The sequence below is a fragment of the Leuresthes tenuis genome, unplaced genomic scaffold, assembly GCF_036924035.1.
Source record: "Leuresthes tenuis unplaced genomic scaffold, fLeuTen1.0.hap1 SCAF_17, whole genome shotgun sequence".
NCBI lineage: Eukaryota > Metazoa > Chordata > Actinopteri > Atheriniformes > Atherinopsidae > Leuresthes > Leuresthes tenuis.
This window is the reverse complement of record NW_027325371.1, coordinates 23131570-23158559: the sequence shown is the minus strand read 5'-3', so window position 1 is coordinate 23158559 and position 26990 is coordinate 23131570. Positions and strand designations below refer to the sequence as shown.

The window sequence follows — 26990 nt, the reverse complement described above, 5'->3', positions numbered from 1 at the left end:
TAGTAATGGTCATGAAAAAAGTCGTCCTCGAGGACATCCTTGCACTGATGTTGGCGTAAACTAGGGTGATCGACACTACACCCGTAGCATGATTCAATCATAAATTTTTTGATGGTCTCGTTCAAGAGGTGTATCACTGCAGTTTTCACAACTTTGATGAAACCTGAGGGGACCCATCCATCAAATTCGTCCTCACCCTCTCCTCCGGCATCCTGAGTGTGTGCAGGGGACCCCTGGCCTGGTGGAAGCTGAGAGTCCTCCATTTCGTTAGATTTAGCTTCCTCCGTTGTTACGGCCACGGTGGATCCTATCGGGTAGAGCGTTAAGCAGCGGTCATCAGGCGCCGAATTTGAGAACTCGATCTCGAGAGAAGAGGAGGAGTTGGAGGAGAAGAAAGACTCAGACGAAGTCGCTGGTGAAAGAGGGTGATACGGCTCCAGGTAGTATCTGTCGCTGTCTGGTGATCCAAACTGCGGTGATGTGGATGTTGCAGAAGGGGTCCCTGTATGCATCAATAGCGACGGAGAAGCATTCTCCAGATCGCGGTCAGCGATCTCCTCGCACAATGTCTTCTGGACGCTAGTTCTCATCCTGTTCCTCGTGTTGATCGGTGTATGACCTGTGCTGGAGTGTGTCCTTATAAACCTGAAGGGGGTGTGGTTATTGAGGTTGAGGAGGAGGGTTCTCAGCGGAGGGAGGTCTACACAGCCAGGGTTTTCTTGACTGCTAGAATCTCACCCCAGTTCTGGCAACTGCGGAACAGCGTGGAAACTCGATCCGCTATATCATTCATCTTCTCCACCCTGGCTGCATGAGGTATTGCTAACAGCGTCCTAAACACACCACAGTCAGAGTTATAGCACTCAAGAACAAAAAGATCCCCGTCTTCATTCTCATTAGATTTCCGGTGGCTTGCACGGAAGAACCAACGACCTGTAACGCCTGTTTTCGATTGCCACACAGCAGTGAAAACCATCCTTGTTTTGGCCAGCTCAGCATCATCCAGAGGATTCCTCAGTCTCGGACTCTCCAGTCTCGGCCGTTTGGCTGCAGACATTGCCGGGATTTCTTCGGGTTCTTCTTTCACTGTTAACACCTCCTCAGCCGAGCCCTTGCCTCCTTCTCTATGACGCCTTATCGCTAGTTTCAACACTCCCCAGTCGTTGGAAGTTAGCATACCCACAGTGGTCAGAGGTCCCGGCTTCTCACCACCCTCGTCAAGCTGATACAGACAGAGGTCACCTGTTTCATACATGAACACATAGCCCCATCTTCCCCGCAGTCCATAAGGCTCCAGTGACCATTCTTCCCGTAGAGACACGTTGCTGCGTTCTGCACAGAAACACCATCCTTTTCTTGGGAGCATTTGGTACCAAGGGCTGATCTTCAATTATCGTTACCGGAGTCTCACAAATGAGAGACCGCAGAGCACACGTCCTCTCCGGGGCCTGCGTAGATTTATCCTCTACACTCACTCTGCTTCTTGTCCTCGGCATCTTGAATCAGCTATCTTTCACCCAAAGTCGTTCTCTACACACTGACTGTCTCAGGGTTTTTATCCTTTACTCGAAACCCCTCCCCTGTCCACCCATTGGCCCTCAAACCTGGGGTCGAACAATACCCCACCCCACACATCTAATTATTTTCCCATCTTTACCTTACAGGGACCGGTCTTTGAAGCTGTTAAAATGCTGACCGCTTCTACAACTTAACCTTTTCTATTAACCCTTTCTCTTATTTAAACATTCAACTAATATATTTCTCACAACCTCCTGACTTTAGCTGTAATCATTCTTAACCCTAGCCATAAACACCCCCTTCCTTAGATGTCAGAGATCTCTTAAACAGATGGCTAATCTATGTCAAACAAAGGTCACACGTCAAAATAGCTTGATCGATCGATAAGAGGTCAAAAGTCATATCCCCAGATGTCAGCAAACGGATGTCAAACAAAGGTCACCTGTCATATTAATTTGATTGATCGATAAGAGGTCAGAGGTCACCTGTCAAAATGAGTTTGATCGAAGGTATCCTTTTATTTCTCTCACATCCACCTTAATATCAGACCACTTCTTCTTCACCTCTGCTTGTGTGCGCTTCTCAGATTCCACAGCATTAAAGGCCTCGCTCACGCTCTCCCACCCACTCCCCTTACGTTTGCTGCTTATATTGTAGGACAGCGTGCCAAAGAGCACATTTTTGCGGGCCTCCACTTCAGAAAGTATCATCTCCATCTCGCTTTCCGTTAAGTTATTCTTCTTACTCATTCTTTTTTCTTTATTTTCTGATCGTGCAGAGAGAGGAATCGCAGGTGCAGGGCTCATTTAAATATGAATTGCATATTTAAGTAGGGGCGTGGACAGGGAGGAGTCGGGTACTCCGACATGTGCGCTCAATTTCGCGTTGATTGGGATGTACAAACGAAATGTGCTTAGATTCATGCGTCCACATACATTGATACCGGATATTTTTGTACATGGAGGGCATTTTGTTTTGAGCGTATGACATGTTTCAGTAGGAAATCCACGCAAGTCTTTGCACATGAGGCCCCAGGCCTAGTCAAAGTCTTTTTGGACACTGCTGCGGACTAAACGCTTTGGCATTAACTTGAGCTATCTCTCCTGTATACGTCTTCCTGTTTGCAGTGCTGATTCTATTTACACTTAGTTCATGTACACAATTGCATGCTCAGTGTAATAAGTTTTATGTACAATTATATTCCTTCCCCTGTAAGTTAGATAATTCATATTTAATTCTCAAAAACAGCACAGATCTACAGCTGAACATCGGTAAGTAGTTGGTGATTTTGGTCTAGCTTCACTCATTAATGTGTTACTTCACAGGGCTCTTCACACAAGTAAAAAGGGCTGTTTAATATTCTAGCATGGAAAGCTCTGTTTTGTTAAGAATCTCATTAAATTAAGAGCAAAATATGTCCCTCTTCGCCTTCCAGAACAAAAAAGGGCTGTGCTACCAGCTAATATTTTGGACAGTTTAAAGGAGTTTTGAACATTTCATTCAAGTCACAATCAAATATGCAGATAATTCAGGTGCATACACATATCTGCATTTATCTGTTTTATTATTATCAAAATTAACTAAATTAAGTAATGTTTTTTGAGAACAAAGTCTACTGTATTTGATGGAGTTTAACAAAGTCACTTTGAGATCTGACACTTATTTTTTAAGGTTTAAATTAGGGCTGTCGTAGTTAATGAATTAATCGAGATGCGATTAATTAAAAATAACGTGTATCTATTTTTGATCGCAGCCTGAGCAATTGACTTAATAAATAGGAGAAAAGTCACTCGGAGTTCAGAGTTCTTAATCTGAATCTGATGTGTATAATGGCTGCAGTTTTTCATTCATTTAACTGTCATTAGGCCCTGTTCTGTTTGTCCTTTGGTGGCTACTACGTCTTCAGTTTTAAGACCACATTGTTGTGGTATTTTATGTGCTGTGTTTTTTAAATAGACATGTTGAGTGGGTTTACAATGCACTTTTGAAAGAAGAAATAAAAGATAAGACATTTTTCTTTGTTTATTTGATTCTAACTATATTTTCAATATAGTGATTAATCGTGAGTTAACTATGGAAAAAAATGCGATTAATCGCAATTAGAAAAAAATTAATCGTTTGACAGCCCTAGTTTAAATACAAGTTTTCTGTCAGAAGTCACATTCATAAAACTATTCGTGTGATGCAAGTTCTGCTTCTGCCACATTTTTAATTGTGTAAATGATCATAATTCAGGGTTAAAATCAACTTATATTTAACATACATGAAACGTTTTAAACGTCTTTTTAAAACGTTCTGTGGCTGGAGCGCCGAACACCAACTTTTCCTCTCAGCACGTAAACCAGCCTTCAGCAGAAGAAGGGGCATCCAGACTGGGGATGGGACTGACACCAGTGCCATTATCACCATTATTAATGCTTTCTATTGATCCAATTCTTTATCAATTCACCTATCAATTCTTGACCCAGGTTTGTAGGAGGAAACAGTAAATTACACAGGTTTTCAGCATCAACACAGCTGCTTACTATCTGAAATCCCAAACAGAATAAACTTTAGGTCATCTGTCAGCACTCTACAGACAATATGAATAAAACACCCAACTGATTAGAACATAAAGAAGCAAATTAATGATTCTAAATAATCCAAGCTCCATATCTCTAAATAAACTACTTTTTAAATATTTTATCTTTACACCAGACAAAAAACGACTGCATAATCTGACCTACCTGAAACATGGATCTGCTACTGTTGAGAAAGGGTGCAATAAGCTGCTTACAACTCATTTTGTGACAGAACAATGACACTAGTTCACTCCTTCATCACTGGGGTTTCAGTGTCAGCAGCCTGAGAGCTAATGTTAGCTTTAGCAACAGTTTCTCTGTGAAAATCTAAAAGATAGAAATGAGATCATATTGTTTTCATTTAAGCTTTCTTACTAAGAAAAATGTGCTGAAGTCATTAGGATATTTGCTGTTGGTTACAGTTGATCTGTTATGTAACAGTAACACATACTGCATGTATGTACACAGTCACCATGGCTCTTGCACTCTGCTCCCTGTGCTCAGATATGCAGTATATCAATTCAGACAAAGTTCCAATAAAGCTGCTCTCATTTACATAATTTTTTGTTCCCTCTGTTACATGCAAAACGGGTATGAAAATCTTAATGAAATTATTGTCAATTTCAACACCTGAAGTGTACACCTGTACTCTCGCTTTTGTGTACCACATGACAAAACTGCAATGAACTATATAGAGCATGCACCTATGTCACTGTTCTACTGAGATGCCAAGACCACTGATGACTCCTGTATGAAAAAACATTCAACATGGCTGCTGCAGCCACTCGTGGGATTGGAAGAATTACAAATTAATATCATTGTAGATTATACATGATCTCGTTTAGATTAATTTAGACTACAATTAATTCAAGTGGCTTAAGTACTTGTGAGTTAGCTGTAGAATGCAGGGGGGCTGGAAGGGCCACATCCATTCACCCAGTTGAAGTGGCTTACATGGGATTTGTGGGCACATCAGCAGTGCAGCTGCTTGTTACTCCTGTTCCAGAAGTGTCAGGGCCATCAAACATCTGGCAGAGGAGGCTGAGAAGGCCAGCTACTGGTTGTGGCTGTTAAGGAGGTATCATTTCTGGGGTACAACACCCCAGGAAGGTAGCTGCAAGGTGGTATGGAGATGTCCCAAACCATCTACTCCATCCATAATTCTGGGCCTGGACTCCAGTGGTCTCTAAAGAACAGGAAACCATTTGTCTCTCTTTTCTGTAAAAAGAAAAGTCGACTTCTTCCTGAATCTGTTGGTATAGTTGATTGCTCATTAGCTCCTCACCATAGTTTCTGTGTTTTCAGCCACTGTTTTTTTACCACTCAGTCACATGTCTAATGACATTGTGTGCGTGCCCTTGACAGAGAATGAGAAGTTTCAGTTGAAATTTTCAACAGGATACAATGTGGAGGATGGTCAGTGCTGTTCTTTATGGTCATCAACCTGTGCAGCATTCTTCTTTTAACAATGAGCTGCCCCAACAGATGCTACAAAGCAGATTGTTCCCTGCACCACAAACTTGTAGAAGATGAAACATCTTGGTGCAGCCACTGACGGACCTAATCTTGTATTCTGTTCCGTCCTTTCCTGTAGACAGCCTCAGACAGCCTCAGTGCTGTATCTGCAGTCCAGCCTGCTGTCCAGGTAAACTCTCAGGTATCTGTAGTCCTCCACCACCTCCACCTTCACCGTCACCTTCACTTCTTCTCTCAGTATGGAGACAGTGTTTGGCTTATTCCCGGTCCTCCTAAAATCTACTAAGATTTGAGACTAAATTTTTCTAAATATTTTTAAGGACTATTTATTTCCTAACTTTTCTTGTCTTTGTAAGCCTGAACAGAATGCTTTGTATACTATACAGTCACACCTGCCAGTATCATATTTATTCATTCAATATACATTGAATGTGTGTCCACACCTGAATCTTTATGTAACAGTCTCCTGCATCATGCTCCTTCCTGTCATTTTTCTGCCATCTCCTTACATTTAAAAAAAAAAAAAAGAGAGAAAGATACCTGGGACAGTCATACCGGAAACCCCTTCGTGTATCTGAATGAAGTTGCTGTAACATGACTAGAACAATGTGGCTTCTTGCAGCTACAGGAGAGCTAACGGAGGGAATTCTACACACTCCTCTACTGGGACCACTTCATCGACACGCATGGCTGCAGCACAGCTCATTCACTCCGGTAAGAACGTCCATCTTACTCAAAGTCATCATTCACATTTTCAAAATCTGATAAATATCCTGCCATATTGCACAAAACTATCAGCAGCAAACTCCATGTGAAGTTAGCTGACTGTCACAGAGAAAGGAGTTAATAAACTGAGCTCAAGGGGGGCGTGTGGATGAAGTGGTCCCAGTAGAGTGCCTGTGTAGAAATCCCTCCGTTAGCTCTCCTATAGCTGCAAGTAGCCACATAACAGCAGCTATGAGCTAACAGAGCTATAGTACACGTTCGTTCATTCATTCTTCTTAAAGTATTGGTGAAATAAAGGCAGATAATGCCTTATTTAGAGGCTGCATCGTCCCTGCCCTGTTCACTCCGTTATATGGATATACGCCGATCACGAGTTATCTAAATAGCTTCTGAAGGTGTTGGAAAAATTCTCTCAAAATTAGGCTCAGAGTCGCTGGATACGATTAACACAAAACATTTATTTCTTGCAAGAAAGAGACAAGTCCGCACAACCTGTCAGGAAGCTGGCTCAGAGTTGTCTGACAGCAAAATGGTGCTCTTCCAATTTTTATTATTTATGCTTGCTGGCCACACAATGTTATGGGAAAGGGACATTCAATGTTATGGGAAAAGGCATTACTAGCTATTTAATGTTATGGGAAGACGAGTTCAGACAGTCAAAACACTTTTGCTTGCTACATAGTATTATGAGAACCAAAAGACAGGAGGAGGCCTCCCCCCATCACAGAAACTCTTATTCTTGCAGCTTTTCTCATAGTATAACTATATAATTTTTCTAACAGAAGGACGCCGACTTTCGCCAAACTGTTCTCGGTGAGTAGATAAACGTATTTCATGCCAGAAATAAGGTCTAGGTTTAAAAATACTGGAGTTCCCCTTTAACGGAATAGCTCCCATCTTGCAAAGGCTTACGTCATTACGTCAATGGATTGTCGTCTAGCAGTGCCTACACCACACCAATGACCAACTGTCTATCTTCAGGAAACTCAACTCTTCAGAGAGCCCCTCCTATCCCAGCACTTACCCTGTGCTTCTCTGCCCCCTCTATCTCTGCACTTCCCTCTATGCCTGCTCCTTATCTCTACTCTGTCACCTCTGAGTCTGACTGGTGGTTTCCTTCTATGTAGCTTATTGTTAGCTTTGATGTTATATCTTCATTTGTAATCCTATACTGTCAATCCGTCAGTCGGGTGGCGGGTGGGCTGGAGCCTATCAAACAAACATTGGGCGAAGGGCGGGGTACACCCTGGACAGGTTGCCAATCACAGGGCCACATAGAGACAAATGAGACAAACAACCATGCATGCTCACACTCACTCCTACGGACAATTTAGAGTCACTAATTAACCTAACCTGTTTTTGGACAGTGGGAGGAAGCTGGAGCACCTGGAGAGAGCCCACGCATACACGGGGAGAACATGCAAACCCCAGGCAGAGATCTAACCTGGAACCCTCTTGCTGTGAGGTGACGGTGCTAACCACCACACCACCGTGCAGCCCCATTTGTAAGTCGCTTTGGATAAAAGCATCTGCTAAATGCAGAAACAGAAGGACAAATGCAGATCCTATTTCACTGTCAAAACTCTTTGCTGCATCATCATCTGGATGTAACTGTAGAAATATTAATATCTGCCTGTGCGAATTAAAAATGCTCCTCATCTTAATTCTTCGTTTCTTACTGTGTCATCAGAGAGTAACCAGGACTGTTTGGCTGCTACTTTCTGTTCATCTCTCCTCTCCTTTTCCCAACAGGCTGGGGATCTGTTTTCTCTTTGGTGATTTTGATACTGTAAACTCAACTAGTAATTCAAAGTGAGATGAAACTTCTCTTTTCTGGTGGCACTTCTCCTATTTCCACATGTGAAGTTGTTGCTGTGCTTTTGTACTTATGTTGGAGGCCACCCAGCTTTGTGTGAGTTGTTTCAGCTGCTGTTTGTTTGTTTGTTTGTTTATTTGTTTGTTTGTGGAGCCTATCACCTCACACAGTAGATATCCATGTCTTCTCTCCAGCGTTTGGTACGAACATTTATTTCTTTACTGCCTCCTTTTCTTATAATCAACATGTTACCCTGACTCCTCCCTCCTCGTGTCTCCTTCTAACATCGCACGTTGCCAGTGAGGCGCGAGGAGGCTTGAAGAAAGAAGTCTAGGGTGTATAAACTGGGAAAAGTGAACAGAGGTTGCTCGGATTGATGCGCGTTTACGTGACAACGTGGCGGTTCCCAGCCAATAAGAAAGTGTCATCAAGTATTGCACTACTGTATCATACTTTGCATTGGTTGGAATAATCTGTGACGCGTCGGTGATTGGCTCGTAGTGAGCCAAGCCCCGCCTCCTCTGCTGTGCAATTAAAGCCGAAAACTGCCAACGCGGACTGCTGACCTGAGAGCTCGGAGCTAGAAGACGTGTGGAAGTTGGTGAGTGCATCTTTTTTGTCAGTAAGCTTGATGTCAGAGCCACAGCAGCTCTCAGAAAGGATTAAGCATCAACCATAACCATGTGTTGGGGAGGTATGCTTTTTCTAATCACTCCACTTGCGTATTTGACAGTTTTTGATGAATGGGAATGTTTCTCCAGCTCTACCCACTGCTACTGTTAGAGGGACGGTGTCTAACTTACTCACTCATATATTTTTTAACCCAACTGTTGTGGCTGTATCTGATTTTACATTAGATGTCTGTTTGTGGTGCTTTTGGAATGATGATGGCCTCTGTGCGGTGCTCTCTTCTTGCTGGCTGTTCAAACAGCACTTTATATGAAACCTGCAGAGCTGCATATCAGCTCCTGTGTTGTGTGCACTGCAGTTTCACTTCAGGTCACTTATCAGTGTACTTTGTGTCATCCTGTCTTGACCGTTGCGGTGTTGGTTGCTCTTCATTTGAGCTATATTCATCATGCACATCTGATTCATGTCTCCACACAACAGCCCAGAAATCGGTCGTGATGCTGCAGAGTACTCTAGCATCCATCTGTGTCCTCGCTGCTGTAGCCTTTGCTGTTCCTGCTCAGGAGAAGCGCATCCATCACCAAGCTGATCTAAGTGACCACATCCATGATGATGCTCACAGCTACCAGTATGACCACGAGGCCTTTCTGGGAAAGGAAGAGGCCAAGACTTTTGACCAGCTGACCCCCGAGGAGAGCAAAGACAGATTAGCGTAGGTTCCACTGACACACATAATGTACACTGCACATTTTTGTGAGTGACTTGTATGACATATATTTGAGGAGGAAGAACTTAAATGGTTTTATTTATAAAGCAACAAATTACAACAAATGTCATCTCAAGGCAATTCCACTTTAAGCCAATTAGAGTCCAATTCATTAAATCTAAATAATTCCAGTTCAAACAGAGCCTATATATCTATATATATATAGATATATAGATATATATATATCTATATTAAGCTATATCTATATATATATATATATATTTTTTTTAAAGTAGCCTCAGTGTAGCCAACAGATTGTACTGAAACTTCTCTTCGATCTGATCTCCTGTCCTGAGCGTGCCTGTGGCGACTGTGGAAAGAAACGACTCCCTTTTAACAGGAAGAAACCTCCATCAGAACCAGAACCAGGAAGGGTGGCCATCTGCCTCGATAAATTAATTGAATTGAATTGGGGTCACCTGAGCCATCCCAAACTATAAGCTTTATCAAAAAGGAACGTTTTAAGCCTAATCTTAAAAGTGGAAAGGGTGTCTGCTTCCCGGACATTTACTGGCAGATTATTCCACAAGAGAGGGCCTGATAACTGAAGGCTCTGCCTCCCATTCTACTTTTAGAAACTCTGGGAACAACAAGTAAACCTGCAATTTGGGAGCAAAGTGCTCTGTTAGGAAAATATCTTACAATGAGATCTTTAAGATATGATGGAGCTCGGTCATTAAGAGCTTTATATGTGAGGAGAAGAATCTTAAATTCTATTCTGAATTTAACAGGGAGCCAATGAAGAGAAGCTAAAACTGGAGAAACATGATCTCTCCTGTTAGTTCTCATCAGAACTCTGGCTGCAGCATTTTGGATCAGCTGGAGGCTTTTCAGAGAATATGTGGGACAGCCCAATAATAAGGAATTACAGTAGTCCAATCTTGAAGTAACAAATGCATGAACTAGTTTCTCTGCATCACCCTGAGACAGAATGTTTCGGATTTTAGCAATATTACGAAGGTGAAAGAAGGCAGTCCTAGAAACCAGTTTTATATGTGCGTCAAATGATAAATTCTGGTCAAAAATAACTCCAAGGTTCCTCACTGTAGAACTAGAAGCCAAGGAAATACCATCTAGAGTAACTATATAACTAGACAATTTCTCCCTGAGGCGCTCAGGTCCAAAGAGAACAACTTCAGTTTGTCTGAATTTAGAAGCAGACAGTTCTGAGTCATCCAGGTCTTTATGTCTTTAAGACAGGCTTGTAGTCTGACCAACCTTTTGGTTTCATCTGGTTTCATACATAAGTACAGCTGAGTATCATCAGCATAGCAATGAGTGTTAATTTATCAGGAGCTTTTGAATGTCTTAAAGATGAGAAAAAAAAAAACTTCACATAAACACTTTCCATATACATTTGTGTAATGATGCAGTCTTGTTGGATATTGTATTGCAGTCCACAACCTTAATACCAAAATAGCCACAGTCATCTAGCTGAGTCGGCAAACTAACATCCATCCATCCATGCTGCACAGTTTACATTCTTTTGTAAGGTGATAGGGATTAACTGCTGTCCCCTGGACCTCTGATAAAGTGATGTTATCCAATATGCTATCATTTCACCCTGTAATGCAGAGAGCTTGATAACACTACATTGAATAGCCTGTAATTTACAGCATCATTTTCCAATTTAATGTGTAATCTTTTCTAATTTACAGTGTGATTTCCTGTCTCATTATTATAAAGTTCTTACTAGTTCCCACATCTACTTAAGTATAGGTACAGTAGAAGAATGGATATGATAGAGTGGAGGCAGACACAAATTATTTGGATGTACTAGGTGCAGTACCTATGAAAGATTTCAGAGGAAAGAAGAAAGAAAAGTACACTGTAAGTATTTTGGAATGCTTTGCATTCATTAATCTGGTAGCAACTGAACATATCAGTGTCATGTGTGACCTGCTTTTCTGTAACATTCTGAGGTGGAAGTTGGACCTAGTAACATATCCATATCACACTGAACACAGCACAAGTGTGATAAATGGATGAGAGATGAGTGTTTGAACTGAACCACCTGTTCTTTCTGACCTGATCTATCGATTTTTCTTTAGTTTGACACAGTGCTCCATGTTTGCTGCATGAATTCTTATAGCAAAACGACATGTTGTTCTGGAGAAACTGGAACTGTGGAGGGACTTCCAGAGCTTTGTGTTGATGATGAAGGTTCTCCTGACAACTCGCTGTGAATAATAAAATGCTAAAGTTCCCACCTTCGTGGTAATCGCAGATATCGTGCACACACCATGAATCTTTCTGTTACTTTCACAGACGAGTCCGGATGAAGGTTGAGGAAAATCAAAGGAAAAGTGTTCGATGTGTGAATGACTGAACGGCATCCCTGCACCACACTGGTTATGTGACATATCTGATGTGTAAAAAGAGCTTCACGCTTATTTCCACAGAAAAAGCAGTCGACATTATAAAAGAAATGCACTGACAGCCTGGAACAAATGAGACACACAGAGGATTCCGCAGGCAGAATAATCCACATGCACAATATCAGCAGTGTCACTAAAGCAGTTTGAGAAGCAATATTTTTTTAGAAAATGGAATTTGACGGGCAGCTCTGGTGTGTAAGAGTTTTATTTGCTAAACAAATACAAGTTTAATAATTGGAGAAGAATATGAACTTTATTTGTAAGAACTGAAGAAAAGCACTTTAATTTTCCTGGAGTTCAGTGTGGTAGCCTGTAGGTACCCCGCACCATTAAAACCCAAAATGCTTATTCCATTTTTCCCCTGTACTTACATTCAAGTGTTGATAGCAACTGGGAAGCATTTTATTTGATTTAAGTACTGAGTCATATGATTAAATTATATCATGAGTCCTAATAAATATTATGATAAATGTTTCACATTTCTGATTTGACCAACCACACCCTCTGGGTATGGTCAGTGATGTAAATGCAAGTGAAATATTGAAATGAATGTAACTTCTTTAGTTTTATATGTATGGTAATGCCAAATCATTCTATAAGTTTTCTCAGAAAACTTTACATGGGAAGTCCATTACCTAATTATATCACATTGCTTCCAAAAATGTAACTCCCAAATCCTGTTGAATAATTTATTAATAATCTAAATCCTAAATTTAAATGAAAATAGTCTGAATATTCTGATGCCAAATTAATTAAAACGGATGTCAGTTTTGTTGTTTTCAACGACAAAACTAGGAACAGTTTTTAAAAAATGAGCTACATTTTTCTTTCAATAAAAGATCATCGCTGGGGATAAAGAGAACATCAGGGAGTGTTTCAGAGGTAAAGATTGAGAGGTTGCACCACTCTCACAAGCTCTGTGAGAGACTGGCAATCCATCCAGGGTGTACTCTGCCTCTCACCCACTGCCAGCTGGGATAGGCTAGATTGGATTAAGAGGGTTTGAAAAATGGAAAATTCAAAGGACTTGAGTCCAAAATAAGTGTAATTAAATACACGAAATGCTGTAGAAACCACTTAATTGGAACAAGACAGCCATAGTCGGTGAACATAGTTTGTCTGAAGAAGACCGAACCAGAAACAAAGACCACTTCATATTTCAGGATTGTGGCAAAGTGTACACCTGCGCTGCGTGTATGACAAATAAAGTTTTGTGATGCTGTGTCCACTTGGCTGAAGAGAAGAGGTCCCATCTGGCCTGTTATCCGTGCACAGTTTAAGAGCCAGCTTTGTTAGTGGTATGGGTGCACATCTGTGAAGGCCCCATTAATGCTGAACAGTACCAGCATGTTTGGGAGCAACATCTACTGCCAGTAAGAAGACTTATTCTGTATTTCAGCACCACACTGTCCTCGTCCTTCTCTGCCAGCAGTTCAGACCTGTCACACTGAGCCTTAAGCATAACTCTGAGCTCACCTTCCCTTACAGAAAGATCGTAGACCGCATCGACACTGACAAGGACGGCTACATCAGCCAGGCCGAGCTGCACCACTGGATCAAACACCGGCAGAGGAGGTACATCGAGGAGAACGTCAACAAACACTGGAAGGACTATGATAAGAACCAAGATGGCAAGATTGGCTGGGAGGAGTATAAAAATACCACATATGGCTTCTACCTGGGTAATTTTCTGTGTGTGACTCATGTACTGTAGCTCCATTATAAACTGCCTAACTCTGTCTTCTCTCGTTTTCCCCTTTAAAGCATTTCCATAAACATACCTTTTTCCAATTTCTCACCTACTACCTTTCCTGATCTGTTTTGTTCTTTTTTAACTAAAAAATTAGGCATTTTAAAGGTCTTCCAGGGCAATTCTCTTAGCGTTCTGAACTGCTAAATGTTCAAAATGATCAGTAACATCAACATGTGTGAGAGGATGTGCTGGACCCTACTCTGCTCAGTGCCAGCAACACGATGTGCTGGACCCTACTCTGCTCAGTGCCATCAACACGATGTGCTGGACAAGTTCAGATGGTGCTGATCAGTCCATGCTGGTCACCTGGCAGACTCTGTTGGTGCAGACATCGTATGAGAAGCACAACAACTCAGCAGAAGCCCTTAAATGATACTTTCAATAAGGACCCTTTCTTGGGCTAGATTTGGGTTTTCCTCAACACACTACTTTACCAATCAGAAATGTTTCAGGGAACTCTGCCTGAAACAGACAAAATACGCAGAGTGCTGACAATGTGGGCTTTCTCTGCAGGTGAGGAGTTTGATGATGTTGATGACAAGGCCACCTACAAGTCCATGCTCACCCGTGATGAAAGGCGCTTCAAGGCGGCTGACCGAGACCGTGATGGTATTGCCACGCGTGAAGAGTTCACTGCCTTCCTTCATCCTGAGGAGTTTGATTATATGAAAGATGTTGTAGTGCAGGTAGAGTCGACTGCCTAACCAGGAAGTCTGATGCAGTTTTAGCCATGCTCACAGTGCAGCTCTGTGGGTGGCAGTGTCCGTGATCAGCTCCCCTGTTGGGACAAAGAGGTTTGTCATGGTCCCCAGAGGATGAATTAGCTGACTCCTGCACTGTGAGCATCTCTAAAGTAAATGTATCTAAAAAAAACCAGTGACTGTGTTTTTATTCTGCTTATTGTCTGTGTTTAATAATTATTGTTTTTGCAATAATGCACATGTGCTTTATGTTTTTTTCTACTATATTTCTAAGTACAAGTGTGTTACATGTGCTGTACATCTCATGGAAACTGTTCCATCTTCAGCTTTAAGACAGATGGCCTCACATTGTCCTGAAACACTCTTCAAAGGCTAAATAACAATCACTTGGTTACTGGTGCTTAATTGATAGATTTGAGGGTGGGATAACTGTACTTTATTATGGGTTTATGAAGTAAATGGTGAATTAAGTTTTTGCAGCAAGAGTTTGCATTGTGAGAACTGATCATTTTCTCATCAGGAAACTATGGAAGACATTGATAAGAATGGCGATGGAAAGATCAGCTTACAGGAATACATTGGTAAGTTTGTCACATTTTCTCCGTGAACAGCTGCTCCTCGGAAGGAAATTTGCCTCATATGCACATATGTATGGCTGCCCCTCCACAGGTGACATGTACACACCAGAGGATGGAGAAAGTGAGCCGGACTGGGTCCAGACAGAGAAGAAACATTTCTCAGAGTTCAGAGATGCCAACAAGGTAAAAGCTCCGCCAGTATCTGGAATGAGTGTGTTTAACCATTCTTTGCCACAGCAACATTAGTGTTTCATTGTTCATCGACAGCTTCAACTGAGCAAATCCGTAAGATAAAATTGTATTTCCCATTTGGCAGAACGACAGGTCTAATGTAAAATCTAAACGGAACGTTTTGCTATACTTTTGGTCAAAAACTGACGGAGTAGATGTGTCAACTCATGAGGCAAAGAGGCCCTTCTCATGGTCAGCCAGCTGTATAAAGCAGGAATGTGGAGGTGCAAAGAAATTGGTTTGAAAACAGTCAAATGGTTCAGCGCAGATGAGTGAGCCAGAGGAGCTTTCTGAGCTTGTGGTGGGCTCCCTGTTAGCAGTGGTGAATACTCCACTGATGGTGGTCCAAGGAGGGGACAGACAGGAGCTGCTGATGGCTTGATTCCAGCTCAGAAGCACCAACCGGATCAGCACTCATTCACGTTCTGATTGTATTCTATATTTTTGCGCAGGACGGCTTCCTGGATGCTGGGGAAGTGGCCCACTGGATTTTACCAGGAGAGGTTGACCATGCTGACAATGAGGCCAAACACTTGATCTATGAGACAGACACTGACAAGGTACATCTGTCACCACTCAAAGCCTTTTCCATCAATGGCACATTTGACATGTTTTTCGATTGATTTTCATGTTAAAAACCAGAACAGTGAACTTAAACCACTAGAGCAGCTGTAAGCAGAGAGCATTGTGGAGCGAGTCCTTAACTGTGTTTGAAAGATGTTCGACCATAAAAAACATGGGACATCTGCCAAATACTGTTGATGTTATTCATGAACTAAATCCACTTATAAATACCTCCCACTACTTCAATAAAATGCCCTGCATCTGTAAGCAGCTAAGGTCTGGGATTTGTCTGCAACATGACTTTGATGGCAAATGGAAGAGAACAGATTCCTGAAAGGCAGTATATGAAATGCTCTGTGTAGAGCGCCCAGGATATGATGCAAAAATTCCACAAGTCTCCGTTTCCTTTACAGCAGACCAGATGGTGGTGACGCTTCATGAGAACGGTTTTTGTATTGATATCAATATCATGTCTTTGAATGTATTTCCAATATCAAGAAGAGAGTGAAGGCAACATACAGGTCGGCAGAAAGAAGAAAGAAGCAGCAACCTTTCCCACCTCAGTCCCAGTAATTTACGAACACATTTACTGTTATGTGTCACCTGCTGATGTTCAGGAGATTTTACTCAGACACTGGGCAGAAATCCCCCCTCAATAGATCTGGAGCAAAGCTGTGGACATTTAGCATTCTCACACTGTACCTGCGTGTGTGTGTGTGTGTCTGGGTGTGTGTGTGTGTGTGAGAGAGAAAATGGCTCAATAAGTACTCTGCGTGTTTTCAAACTCAGAATATCACATTCCTCAACCCTCCTCACAGCTCTGTGGTCATCAAAATCTCTAGAAATATAAGAACCAAATGAGAGACGCTCTTGCACAGGGTACTTTAAGCATACTGGAGTTAATTCCAAACACTCCACATATGCCACCTTGCTAGCACTGGATTAATTTGCTATTAAATAATTCTCAGTGATACAAGTTTAAGAACTCACCCTGTTTTTTCTCTTCAGTTTCTGATACTTCTTTTTTTAATTACACAAAACTATCTTTTGTGACAATAGAAAATTCAAGCACTATCCTCATCATGCTAACCTTTGAAGCATGACAAGAGTAGTAATTCTTTATTACAGTAAGTTTATTCTGTGTTGTGTATTCACGCATTCAAATGGTTATTTTACAGCTGATGCTTGATTTGAATGTTTTTAAATGTTTTTAATGTTAGTTCAGTGTTAACATAAACATAAAAAGTTGAATAGGTCAACAAATTCCATAGAACTGTCCCTTAAATTCAGTCCCCGGCCCTGAACATACATGTTGTGGTGTGCAAAAGTGGAGAGACCTCGGAAATAAACCATGACCAGGAAGGGCAGCCATCTGTTTCCATTATTGGATGGCTGAGGACAGGAAAGAGACATGAACACAACACAGGACACGATGAGCTTTGTCAAAAAGGACTAAAGCAGTGTAATTACTGTCATGAATTTTAAAAGTAGGACAGTGTCAGTGTTCAGAGAGTTATGTCGAAGTTCCACTGACAGACAGAATGCCAGTTCCTTACATATCTCTTCTCTCAGCTGGATATCTAAATGAGGTAATTAATGCTGGGTTAATTATTAACCATATGTCTTCTCTCTGTCTTGATTTCTTTTGCTGTGTCATTTCCTCCTGATTCTCTCAATCAAAACTCCAATCAACCAATCTTGGGTTAAATCTGGACATCAAACATCAGGATGAGAAAATCACCAAGAAGGAGATTCTGGCCAACTGGAACATGTTTGTGGGCAGTCAGGCGACCAATTACGGTGAAGATTTAACGAAGAGACATGAGGAACTTTGATGAACTGTCATGTTACCGCAGAAGCATGTTGGGGTTTTTCACTGCTATGGGAAATAGATTACAGTGGGTTTACAGCAGGGATGGGACTAAAGTCACTAAAGTAAGTTCCTGACTGTCTGTTATGCTGCAGTGAAGAGTACAGTCCTGTACCCATGTTCATACATGCACATGCACATCGTTCACTCAGACACACATACTTCTGAATGGTGTCACATACTGTGTATGGAAGTATAGGTGACACACGGATGAACTCACTGTTCTCTGTGTATCTTTTGTTCTTATTCTTAGATTTCCATAATCCTAGGCAACACATCTCTATTTTTCAGTGAAAACTGTAAAAGCCCTAAAATTCCAAAATTCAGGACTGACATTCAGGATTTGATATTGTCCTATATGCACTGATGAGAACATTGCTGTTCACAGATGAAGATGTTCAAACACATGTGAGGGAGTAACTGTTCTTATGTGATAAAGTATGTCAGCACACTCACATTGGCTGTCGAAAAAGTGCAGAAAATGTACAACTTAAAAACAGGGAAACAAGGGCAGTTGGTGAGGAAAGGGCTTTGTTACTAGTTGTGGTTTCACTATTAAAGTCTTGCTTTTTCTACCAATCCGGTGTGCAGTTAGTAATTTCAAAGTTAACACTGTTGAAACTTTGCCACATGTAAGTATTATCTCATTGTAATTCCTTTCATTATGATCTCGACAGCGATGCAGCTCTCTGCTTGTGTGGGAGCTGGACTGAAAATGAATCAGACTGGGAATTACTTATGTTTTCATACGTTACACATGTATGAATGTAATTCACAATGTTGATAACTTTAAATATAAGCTTGGTTGTGTTAAAAGTAACTTTGCAAACATTTACTATGGTAATACAGTCATCATCAAACGGGGATGATGTTGATTTTTCTATAGAAGCTAAGTCCTAAGCAACAGTTTCAAAGAAGAGGATGGGGTTTAAAATGAGTGATGTGTCAAAGGTAATTATTCAGGGAGTGTGTGTGTTGCAGCCATAACAGTAACTGATGTGTTTCAAAGCAGACAGAAGTCTGAGTTACAATCAGAACTGTCCATTCACTACAAATCACTGAGGAGTGCTTTTTCCAGGAAGCAACGTCAATACTCAAAAGTCAAATTTGACCTCTGTGACAGTTTGATGGCAGGAATTGGAATTGAAACTAAGACCACCTTTGGGAAAACCAGATCACCGATCTTTATATTTACAGAAAAGCTGCACAGTGTTGATATTTATAGCATTTGTGGACATTTTCTGTATGGATTAAAGGATTTAAGACTGCTGTAGATTACATTTAGTAAACACCATAAGAGGGAACAGACTATGGATGATCATTTATATGATGGACAAATGATTGTGAGCATTAATGAACATTGTCTCTTATAAAAAAAAACAAAAAACAGAAAAGACCATCTTTGTACAAAGCTAGAGGAAACAAGAAAAGCATCTGTTTGAGAAGCATTCTACATCTAACTATGAAATAAAGTTGTGAAATGAAAATAAAATTACATAAGGATGAACTTTCATTCAATTCAATCAAATTTTTCTATAAAGCGCCAAATCCCAACAAATGTCATCTCAAGGTACTTAAAAGATACGGTCCAATTCAAGCCAGTTAGAATCCAGTTAACTGTAATACAATCATCATCCAATCAAATTCAATTATTCAATTGCAAATTAGTCCAATTAATACATACAGAGCCAATTTAAAAAAAAAAAAGTAGCCTAACTAAGGAAACCAACAGATTGCACGGAAACTTCTCTGCAGTCCAATCTCTCCTGAGCGTGCATGAGGTGACTGTGGAGAGAAAAAAACTCCCTTTTAACAATAAGAAACCTCCATCAGAACCAGAACCAGGACCAGGAAGGGTGGCCATCCGCCTCGACCAGCTGGGGGCTGAGAGGACAGAAATGAGGGGACAACAAACACCATAACACCATTCAAAGGATACCTGTTGAGAGAGAGAAACACAAGTTAATGACAACAATGATGTCACATGTACATGGGAGCTCCCCCAGCAGTCTAAGCCTATAGCAGCTTAACTATGGGATGTTTCAGGCTCATCTGAGCCATCCCTAACTATAAGCTTTATCAAAAAGAAAAGTTTTAGCCTGATCTTAAAGGTAGAGAGGGTGTCTGCTTCCTGAAGCCAAACTGGCAGCTGGTTCCACAAGAGAGGGGCCTGATAACTGAAGGCTCTGCCTCCCATTCTGCTTTTAGAAACTCTGGGAACAACAAGGAAACCTGCAGCCTGAGAGCAAAGTGCTCTGTTGGGGAAATATCCAACTATGAGATCTTTAAGATATGATGGAGCTCGGTCATTAAGAGCTTTATATGTGAGGAGAAGAATCTTAAATTCTATTCTGGATTTAACAGGGAGCCAATGAAGAGAAGCTAAAACTGGAGAAACTTTCCTGTTAGTTCTCATCAGAACTCTGGCTGCAACATTTTGGATCAGCTGGAGGCTTTTCAGAGAATATGTGGGACAGCCCAATAATAAGGAATTACAGTAGTCCAATCTTGAAGTAACAAATGCATGAACTAGTTTCTCTGCATCACCCTGAGACAGGATGTTCCTGATTTTAGCAATATTACGAAGGTGAAAGAAGGCAGTCCTAGAAACCAGTTTTATATGTGCGTCAAATGATAAATTCTGGTCAAAAATAACTCCAAGGTTCCTCACTGTAGAACTAGAAGCCAAGGAAATACCATCTAGAGTAACTATATAACTAGACAATTTCTCCCTGAAGCGTTCAGGTCCAAAGAGAACAACTTCAGTTTGTCTGAATTTAGAAGCAGACAATTCTGAGTCATCCAGGTCTTTATGTCTTTAAGACAGGCTTGTAGTCAGACCAACCTATTGGTTTTATATATAAGTACAGCTGAGTATCATCAGCATAGCAATGGAAATTTATGCCATGCTATCTAATAATATTACCTAATGGAAGCATGTACAAAGTAAAAAGAATCGGTCTCATCACAGAACCCTGAGGAACTCCATGACTTACTGTGGTGTGTGAGGAAGATTCTTCATTTACAAGAACTAACTGGAATCTATCAGATAAATATGACTTAAACTAGCCTAATGCAGTTCCTTTAATCCCATTAACATGTTCAAGTCTCTGTAACAGAATGCTGTGATCGATCGTATCAAATGCAGCACTGAGATCCAACAGGACAAGCACAGAAACAAGTCCGCTATCAGAGGCTAAGAGGAGATCATTGGTAACTTTCACCAGTGCTGTTTCTGTGCTATGATGCGCTCTGAATCCGGACTGAAACTCTTCAAACAGATTATTTCTATGTAAATGATCACAAAGTTGAACTGCAACTATTTTTTCAAGAACTTTAGACTAAAAAGGGAGATTGGAAATAGGTCGATGATTATCTCTCAGCTCGTATTATCTTAAAGCCATTTCGAGAGGTGTTTCAGTGAAACATGTAATGCTGCATTCTTGATATCCTGTGTCCTCCTAAGCTCCCCAAGTTCAAGCACTACACCTGTGTAGAAAATCTCTCAATAAAAACTCAGTTTTGTAGAGAAAATAACCGAGTATAAATCATAAAAAATACAAAATACTCTCTATACTGTCAAAGCTGCTGCAACTTGCTGCTAACTTCGGTGTGGCACATTCTACAATGAGGTACAACAGTGGTTCCCCAACTTTTTACAGCCACGTACCCCTTCAGACATCTGACCTCCAGCCATGGACCCCCTACTCCCGCACACACAAAAAACTGTTAGGCCCACTACCACCATCACCACACACACAGCATATAACACATCAGAAATCACTTAATTATTTCTATATTATTTTATTTTTCACCAAATAGATACATTTCTACCAGTATTTTCAGTGAGCAACACCAGTTCACTGTTGAAGAAAGGAATCTAACAAATATTTCTACATTTCTAGAACATATTTAGTTATAAATCACTTGAAACTGAAGTACAAAGTCACCACAGCTTTAATGAGAAGGGTGTGCCTGACAGGACGGCAGAAGTCAGCAATGTTGGGCTGAATTTCAGAAAGTCTGAGTCTTAAATCATCCTCCACACAAAGTCTCACTCTCCATTTTGTTTTCATGCTTGTTAGGGCTGAGCATCCACTCTCACACAAGTACGTGGTGGCAAAGGGCATCAAAGTCTTGACAGCGCGTTTGGCCAGCAGGGCTGTTCTGTGCGTATCCAACTGTCTGAGCTGTCAGATTCAGGAAATACCTGCGCAGCTCACTGAGGTGCGTGGTTATCTCATGGGAAAGACCTCTGTTTTGTTGCTCTCCATGCAGTTTAACCAGAGGTTCAACTTTTTTTTTATCATGGCTTCAACTTTAACCAACGCACCTCTGTATGAAGTAGTACGTCTCATGATCACTGCCCATTTCACTGTATAATGCAGAAAATATGCGAGATTTCAGCTGCCTGGCTTTCACAAAATTCACCATTTTCACTGTTGTGTCCAAAACATTTTTTAGGCTGACAGACATTCCCTCGACAGCAAGAGCCTCTCGGTGGATGCTCCAGTGTATGGGGTGCCATTTATAAAGCAGCTCCCGCTGAAAATAACAGCAACAATTTGTCACATTTAGCTTCAAACCATGTTTGAAAAACTGGTGGGAATTTTTGAGTCATTTTTTTTGCACATTTATTTATTTTGTAATTTGTCAACTTAGAGATATTTCAAATATTCAAATCCTGTTGTTAAATGTTGAATCTAAATCTAAATGTTAAATCTAAATATTTAACTAATAGGCAAATTAAAATGCCGGTAACAGGAAGTACCAAAATAAAAGCTCAAGGAGGTCAGAGTGTGTTTTTCGTGGCAAATAGTGATGGGAATTTCGGCTCTTTTTAGTGAGCCAGATCAATTGGCTCAGCTCACCAAGAAGAGCCGGCTCGCTCGGCTCTGTCAAAATATATCCAAATACTCCTTCTTTTTCTGTTTTCACTCATGGACTTGGAATGGAATGGACTTGTACTTGTATAGCGCTTTTCTAGTCTAACTGACCACTCAAAGCGCTTCACTACATCTTTGCACCATACTATTCTCTCTCCCTCCCCCTCTTCCTGTCACCTTCTCAGTGCTGCTACCCCCGCCCCTCCCTGCTAGGTGGTATGATCCTTGTCAATCCTCACATGAATGGTTGCACAGCATGCACGTGACACCCGTAGCCAACGGCCCAAACGCCCGCAGGCACTTTTCAAAGCAAAAAGCAAAAAGTAAAAAAAATCCAAAAAAACGATGGGAGCCGGCTCATGTTCGTCTGCAAGCCAGCTCCCATTGTTCACTTAAATGAGCCGGCTCTTTGAACACATCACTGACACATCACTGGTGGCAAATAACGAATAAAACCCATCTTATCCGGGAAATGGATTCTTGGTCATGGGTTAGTGATAATATCTACCTATAATAACAAACAGATGGAGAAGCCATGTTACTACAACAGATGTGTTACTACTCCGCTGTGTCTCCCGCTCATGGCCTTTGCACCATCGATGCAGATACCAACACATTATGTCCACATAAGTCCGTTTGATGTCACAAAGGTGTGCAGCATTTTGAAAATGTCCTCTCCAGTTGCCCTCAGATATATTAACAGATATGTACAGAAAAGCATGTCCTCTTTAATTGTCCCTTCATGAATGTACCGCATATACAGCGGGACGTGTGCCAGGCCGGCCACGTCTCATCCAGCTGTAGTGCGTAAAATTCACTGGCTACACGATGCAGTAGCTGGTTTAAAACGTTCTCTGCCATGTTACTGATGCGCCGAGAATCTGTGTTGTTTGATGAAGGCATGGTCTGTATAATTTTCTTAGCTTTTTCCCTCAGCATTGCCTCAACCATATCTGTGGCAGCAGGGACAATTAAGTCTTCCACAATAGTGTGTGGCTTGCCAGTTTTAGCCACTCTGAGCATGTTCGATGCTTGTAGCCCGCTCCTATTAACTGTTTCCCGTATGCGAGTCTTACTGGAAGAAAGTCTTCTGAATTCTCGTTCAAAAAACTCCTACAGCTTTCTCAAATGAGCATGTTTCGTTCCAAATGTCTGCGCAACAGTGAAGGTTTCATTGAGTTGTGAGACAGTACTTTTGCACATATAACACACTGTGGCCGAGCAAATCCGCCAGTATTAATCCAAGTGAACCCCAAAGCAATATAGTTTTCATCATATTTTCGCCTTTTTGACGAAGTTGTTTCTCTGTCTGTCTTTCTCTGCATCCGACTCCTCACCGCTGCCCGTGCCTATGCTGTCAGCTTAACCCGCCACAGGTGCATTGCTAGCATCCCGGTCAAAGATAGACGTGAAGGTGAAGAATAACGTGGGTTGTTGTCTTTGTCGCTCGAAAATGCACCTTCTAGAAGGGCAATTTATCCTTTTTAGCCATTTATCCATTTTTGGCGGTTAGCCTGGCGGCGGCTGGCGAGACATGATGTGTTTATTTTGGCAGCGTAATTAATTCACTGACTAAGGAAGCCTATACATGTGCATGGCAGTGTCTGTGTTTTTGCACTGTGAATAGGTACTCCTGTATGTCTATTTATACGCCAGTTTAAAAATGTAATCAGGCTCTTTGCAAACCATGGTTTTATACATTTTTCGTGTACCCCTTACTTCACGTTGCGTACCCCTGGGGGTACGCGTACCACAGTTTGGGAACTGCTGTTCTAGAACAATGAATTGGGCAACATTTGGCCCACCAGAGCTTTCCATCCAGTCGCCACATTATTCCTGCATTCAGGAATAGCCTAGTGAGGACAGAAAGATATGTCCCTCCTCACTAGCAGCTTCCCTTTTTACTACAATGAAACAAACGCCCTCTGAAATGTAACCTGTTCCCTAACCTGCCGTCAATATAAAATGATGAGACACTTGTTGCCCTCCTTTAACATTTTTTTTCATTGTTTCACATGCTGATTTTATCTATAGTCATCCTTACTTGGGCTTTTCTCCAACACAATTGTGGTTTCTCAATAACAACATCAACATAACTGGGAAGATGGTAATGGTAGTGCTCTAAGTGGAAGCCTTGCAATTTAGCAAATAGATACAAGTGACAAGTAAAAGTCCTGATCGGAGCTCCTGAAACAGCCTCCGTGGAGAGGCCGGTTTCTCAGGACGTTAGGGACTCAGATGAACCGACGGCAATGGGCCTTGTGTTTCCATTGCAAATATGCAGATGTAGGATTACATGCAACACAAAAATACAAAGAAGGCTGCCCAGAGTGCGATCCATGGTGAAAAAGGGAACCGATGAATAGATGGATTATTATTTATGCCTGCTGTTTGAAAGCCCCGCACCTTCGGTCGCTCAAGGTGCTTTTGGTGTGAGCACCCAGTAAGTATCAGTTCTCTGGAAGATTGAAAGATGTTACCTTAAGAATTTGCCTCACTGCGTTTCTATTGCCTTTATTTAATCTATTCAAATAAATATTTAATTTACACTTAATTGAGGTGGTTTTTGGCTGTTTCAAAGATTATTTGATACGAGGGGGATTGGAAACAACCTTACAGATCACAACTGATCTGTGTAGGGAAAACCTTCCCCACAAAAGCAAACCTCCTCCCGCAGGTCAGGCTCATTGGCTGTTAATGGAAAACTGGTTTTGGAAATCCTTTCTCCACTGCAGACTCAGATTTCTGTACAGACTGGAGGGACTCTGAACCTGGTCTGCGGCTGTAGTCCATCTGCCTCACGATTGATGTGAATAGATTTCTGTCAGCTCCTGCTGCTTTCCCCTCTCTGACCTCCTTCTTCAACAGTGTCTCTGCTGCTGTTTTTCAGTTTTCTCAGAACTCCAGAGACTGTGGCAATGAGAAGAACATCAGATATACTTCAGCCTGCCTGGGTGGTATCTACTACCAAATCACTAGCTGAAGCAATAACTGCACAGTTTCAGGCTTATTTTTCTCCTACCACATGCTTGGCTGATTAGAGAATAACATCGAAGTGTGGAGGTGGCCAAAGTAAAGTGTGTTTTTGGGATAGGGCCGTGTCCTTTGGAGAGAACTCCAACTAGCGCCGGTACTCCCGGCGTCGGGTGGAGCCGTCCCTCGCTATCCTCCCGCTGCAGCTGGTCGTCCCTGGGCAGCCGTGTCTGGTTCTCGTGGGTCGTCCCTCCCTGCTGGGCTGCTCGGGGGTTGTGCTCCTGTGCGTGGCGGGTCAGATATGGGGTGTGGGTGTCTCTCTTTTAATGCACCTCACCATCTTCAGAGCTATGACACATAGGGCACATGCCATAGCACGACAGGGTTGGAGGTGTTGGTTCGAGGGTGGATGGGGGGCTTTGGCACAGGAATGTGTCGCGGTCATCCCTTGCCGCCGCCCCACCTTCTCCTGCCCTCTAATTTTAATGCACCACTTATCTTTTGTCACTTACTTGGGGTTCACACAGCACGAGTTTTGGTAGCTCATCCTGTTTTCTAATCTGGCAGTTAGAAAACAGCCTAAACTTCAACGTCACCAACACATAGGTTATGGGCTCGGGTCTCGGGCCTACTGGGGCGTGGACCTGCTCGATGTGGCCGGGGACGGGTACGTTGAGCCTGGCAGATGTTTTCCATCACCTGCTCTCCCCCTGACTTGACCTGTCGTGTGTGGGGGTTGACTGTCGGGGGCCGTCCCATGGGGCGGTGTGGTCATACGGGGTTACTTACAGACCACAACACAAACTTACACACATTCATCTATTCGCACCACAGAACACCTTACACACACCTGTCATTTCTTCTGGCTCCTGTCTTTATCTGTCCTGTCCTTTCGTGTTCCACTCTCTGACTAAATCATGTTTTTTTAATTAGTAAAGCTTGTTAGGTTAGATGGTCAAAGAGGGCTGGTGAAAGACACACTCACCATCACTTGCACCGATGCACAAGAAAAATTGCAAGATTAAATTGCATAGATAAGAAAAATAGTTTCTTGCCAGACCTTGGCACCAACTGTTGATATATATGCAGACAGTGTGGGGGGGGGGGGGGGGGGGGGGGGGGGAATAAAGAAAGTACTTAGTGAGTGCACATACTGTAACAAAGAAATGACTCTACCACTCAGCTAAATTAAATGTTGTTCAGAGTAACACTCAGTTAGCCGACACAGACCAGAGTGCTGTTTGCCTCATGAGATGCCACCTTTAGTTTCATAGCTGCCGTCAAATGATCTGTTCTGTGCTCTGCTCATCAGGATGGCCGTCTTACACTCTCTGAAATGCTCAACAAGATGGACTACATCAAGACCAGCACCATCACGGACTATGGAGGGATGAGGGTGGATGGCCATGATGAGCTGTGACTTGAACAAAAGTGAGAGCAGAGCTCCATTAATCCGGTCATTCGGGAAAAAAAAACCAGCAGGGAACAGGATTTTGAAGATATGTCCAGGCCCTGCAGGTGGACTCTGAATTTAATATCTGAAACAAAAAAATCTTTAACATG

General features: G+C 41.9%; 2 protein-coding genes across 3 annotated transcripts in view; one reads left to right on the top strand and one right to left on the bottom strand.

The window, feature by feature from the left end:
* Nucleotides 1-26990, bottom strand: part of cln3 (CLN3 lysosomal/endosomal transmembrane protein, battenin) — a 313824-nt gene that overhangs the window by 155393 nt on the left and 131441 nt on the right. The window lies entirely within an intron of this gene.
* Nucleotides 9186-26964, top strand: rcn3 (reticulocalbin 3, EF-hand calcium binding domain). 2 transcript variants are annotated; one of them, XM_072369730.1, is made up of 7 exons: nucleotides 9186-9439; nucleotides 13360-13553; nucleotides 14138-14310; nucleotides 14846-14906; nucleotides 14995-15086; nucleotides 15587-15694; nucleotides 26740-26964. In XM_072369730.1, the coding sequence occupies exons 1-7, from the start codon at nucleotides 9225-9227 to the stop codon at nucleotides 26845-26847; spliced, it is 951 nt and encodes a 316-aa protein (XP_072225831.1). In that variant the 5' UTR covers nucleotides 9186-9224; the 3' UTR covers nucleotides 26848-26964. The 2 variants fall into 2 exon arrangements, with proteins under 2 accessions (XP_072225831.1, XP_072225832.1); XM_072369731.1 differs by lacking the exon at nucleotides 26740-26964 and adding an exon at nucleotides 17426-18147.

Excerpts from the sequence above, each read along its gene's own strand:
- rcn3 (XM_072369730.1), top strand. The coding sequence starts at position 9,225 with ATGCTGCAGAGTACTCTAGCATCCATCTGTGTCCTCGCTGCTGTAGCC. Across the intron at positions 9,440-13,359 it reads GAGAGCAAAGACAGATTAGC|AAAGATCGTAGACCGCATCG; the intron begins GTAGGTTCCACT and ends CTTCCCTTACAG. Across the intron at positions 13,554-14,137 it reads CACATATGGCTTCTACCTGG|GTGAGGAGTTTGATGATGTT; the intron begins GTAATTTTCTGT and ends CTTTCTCTGCAG.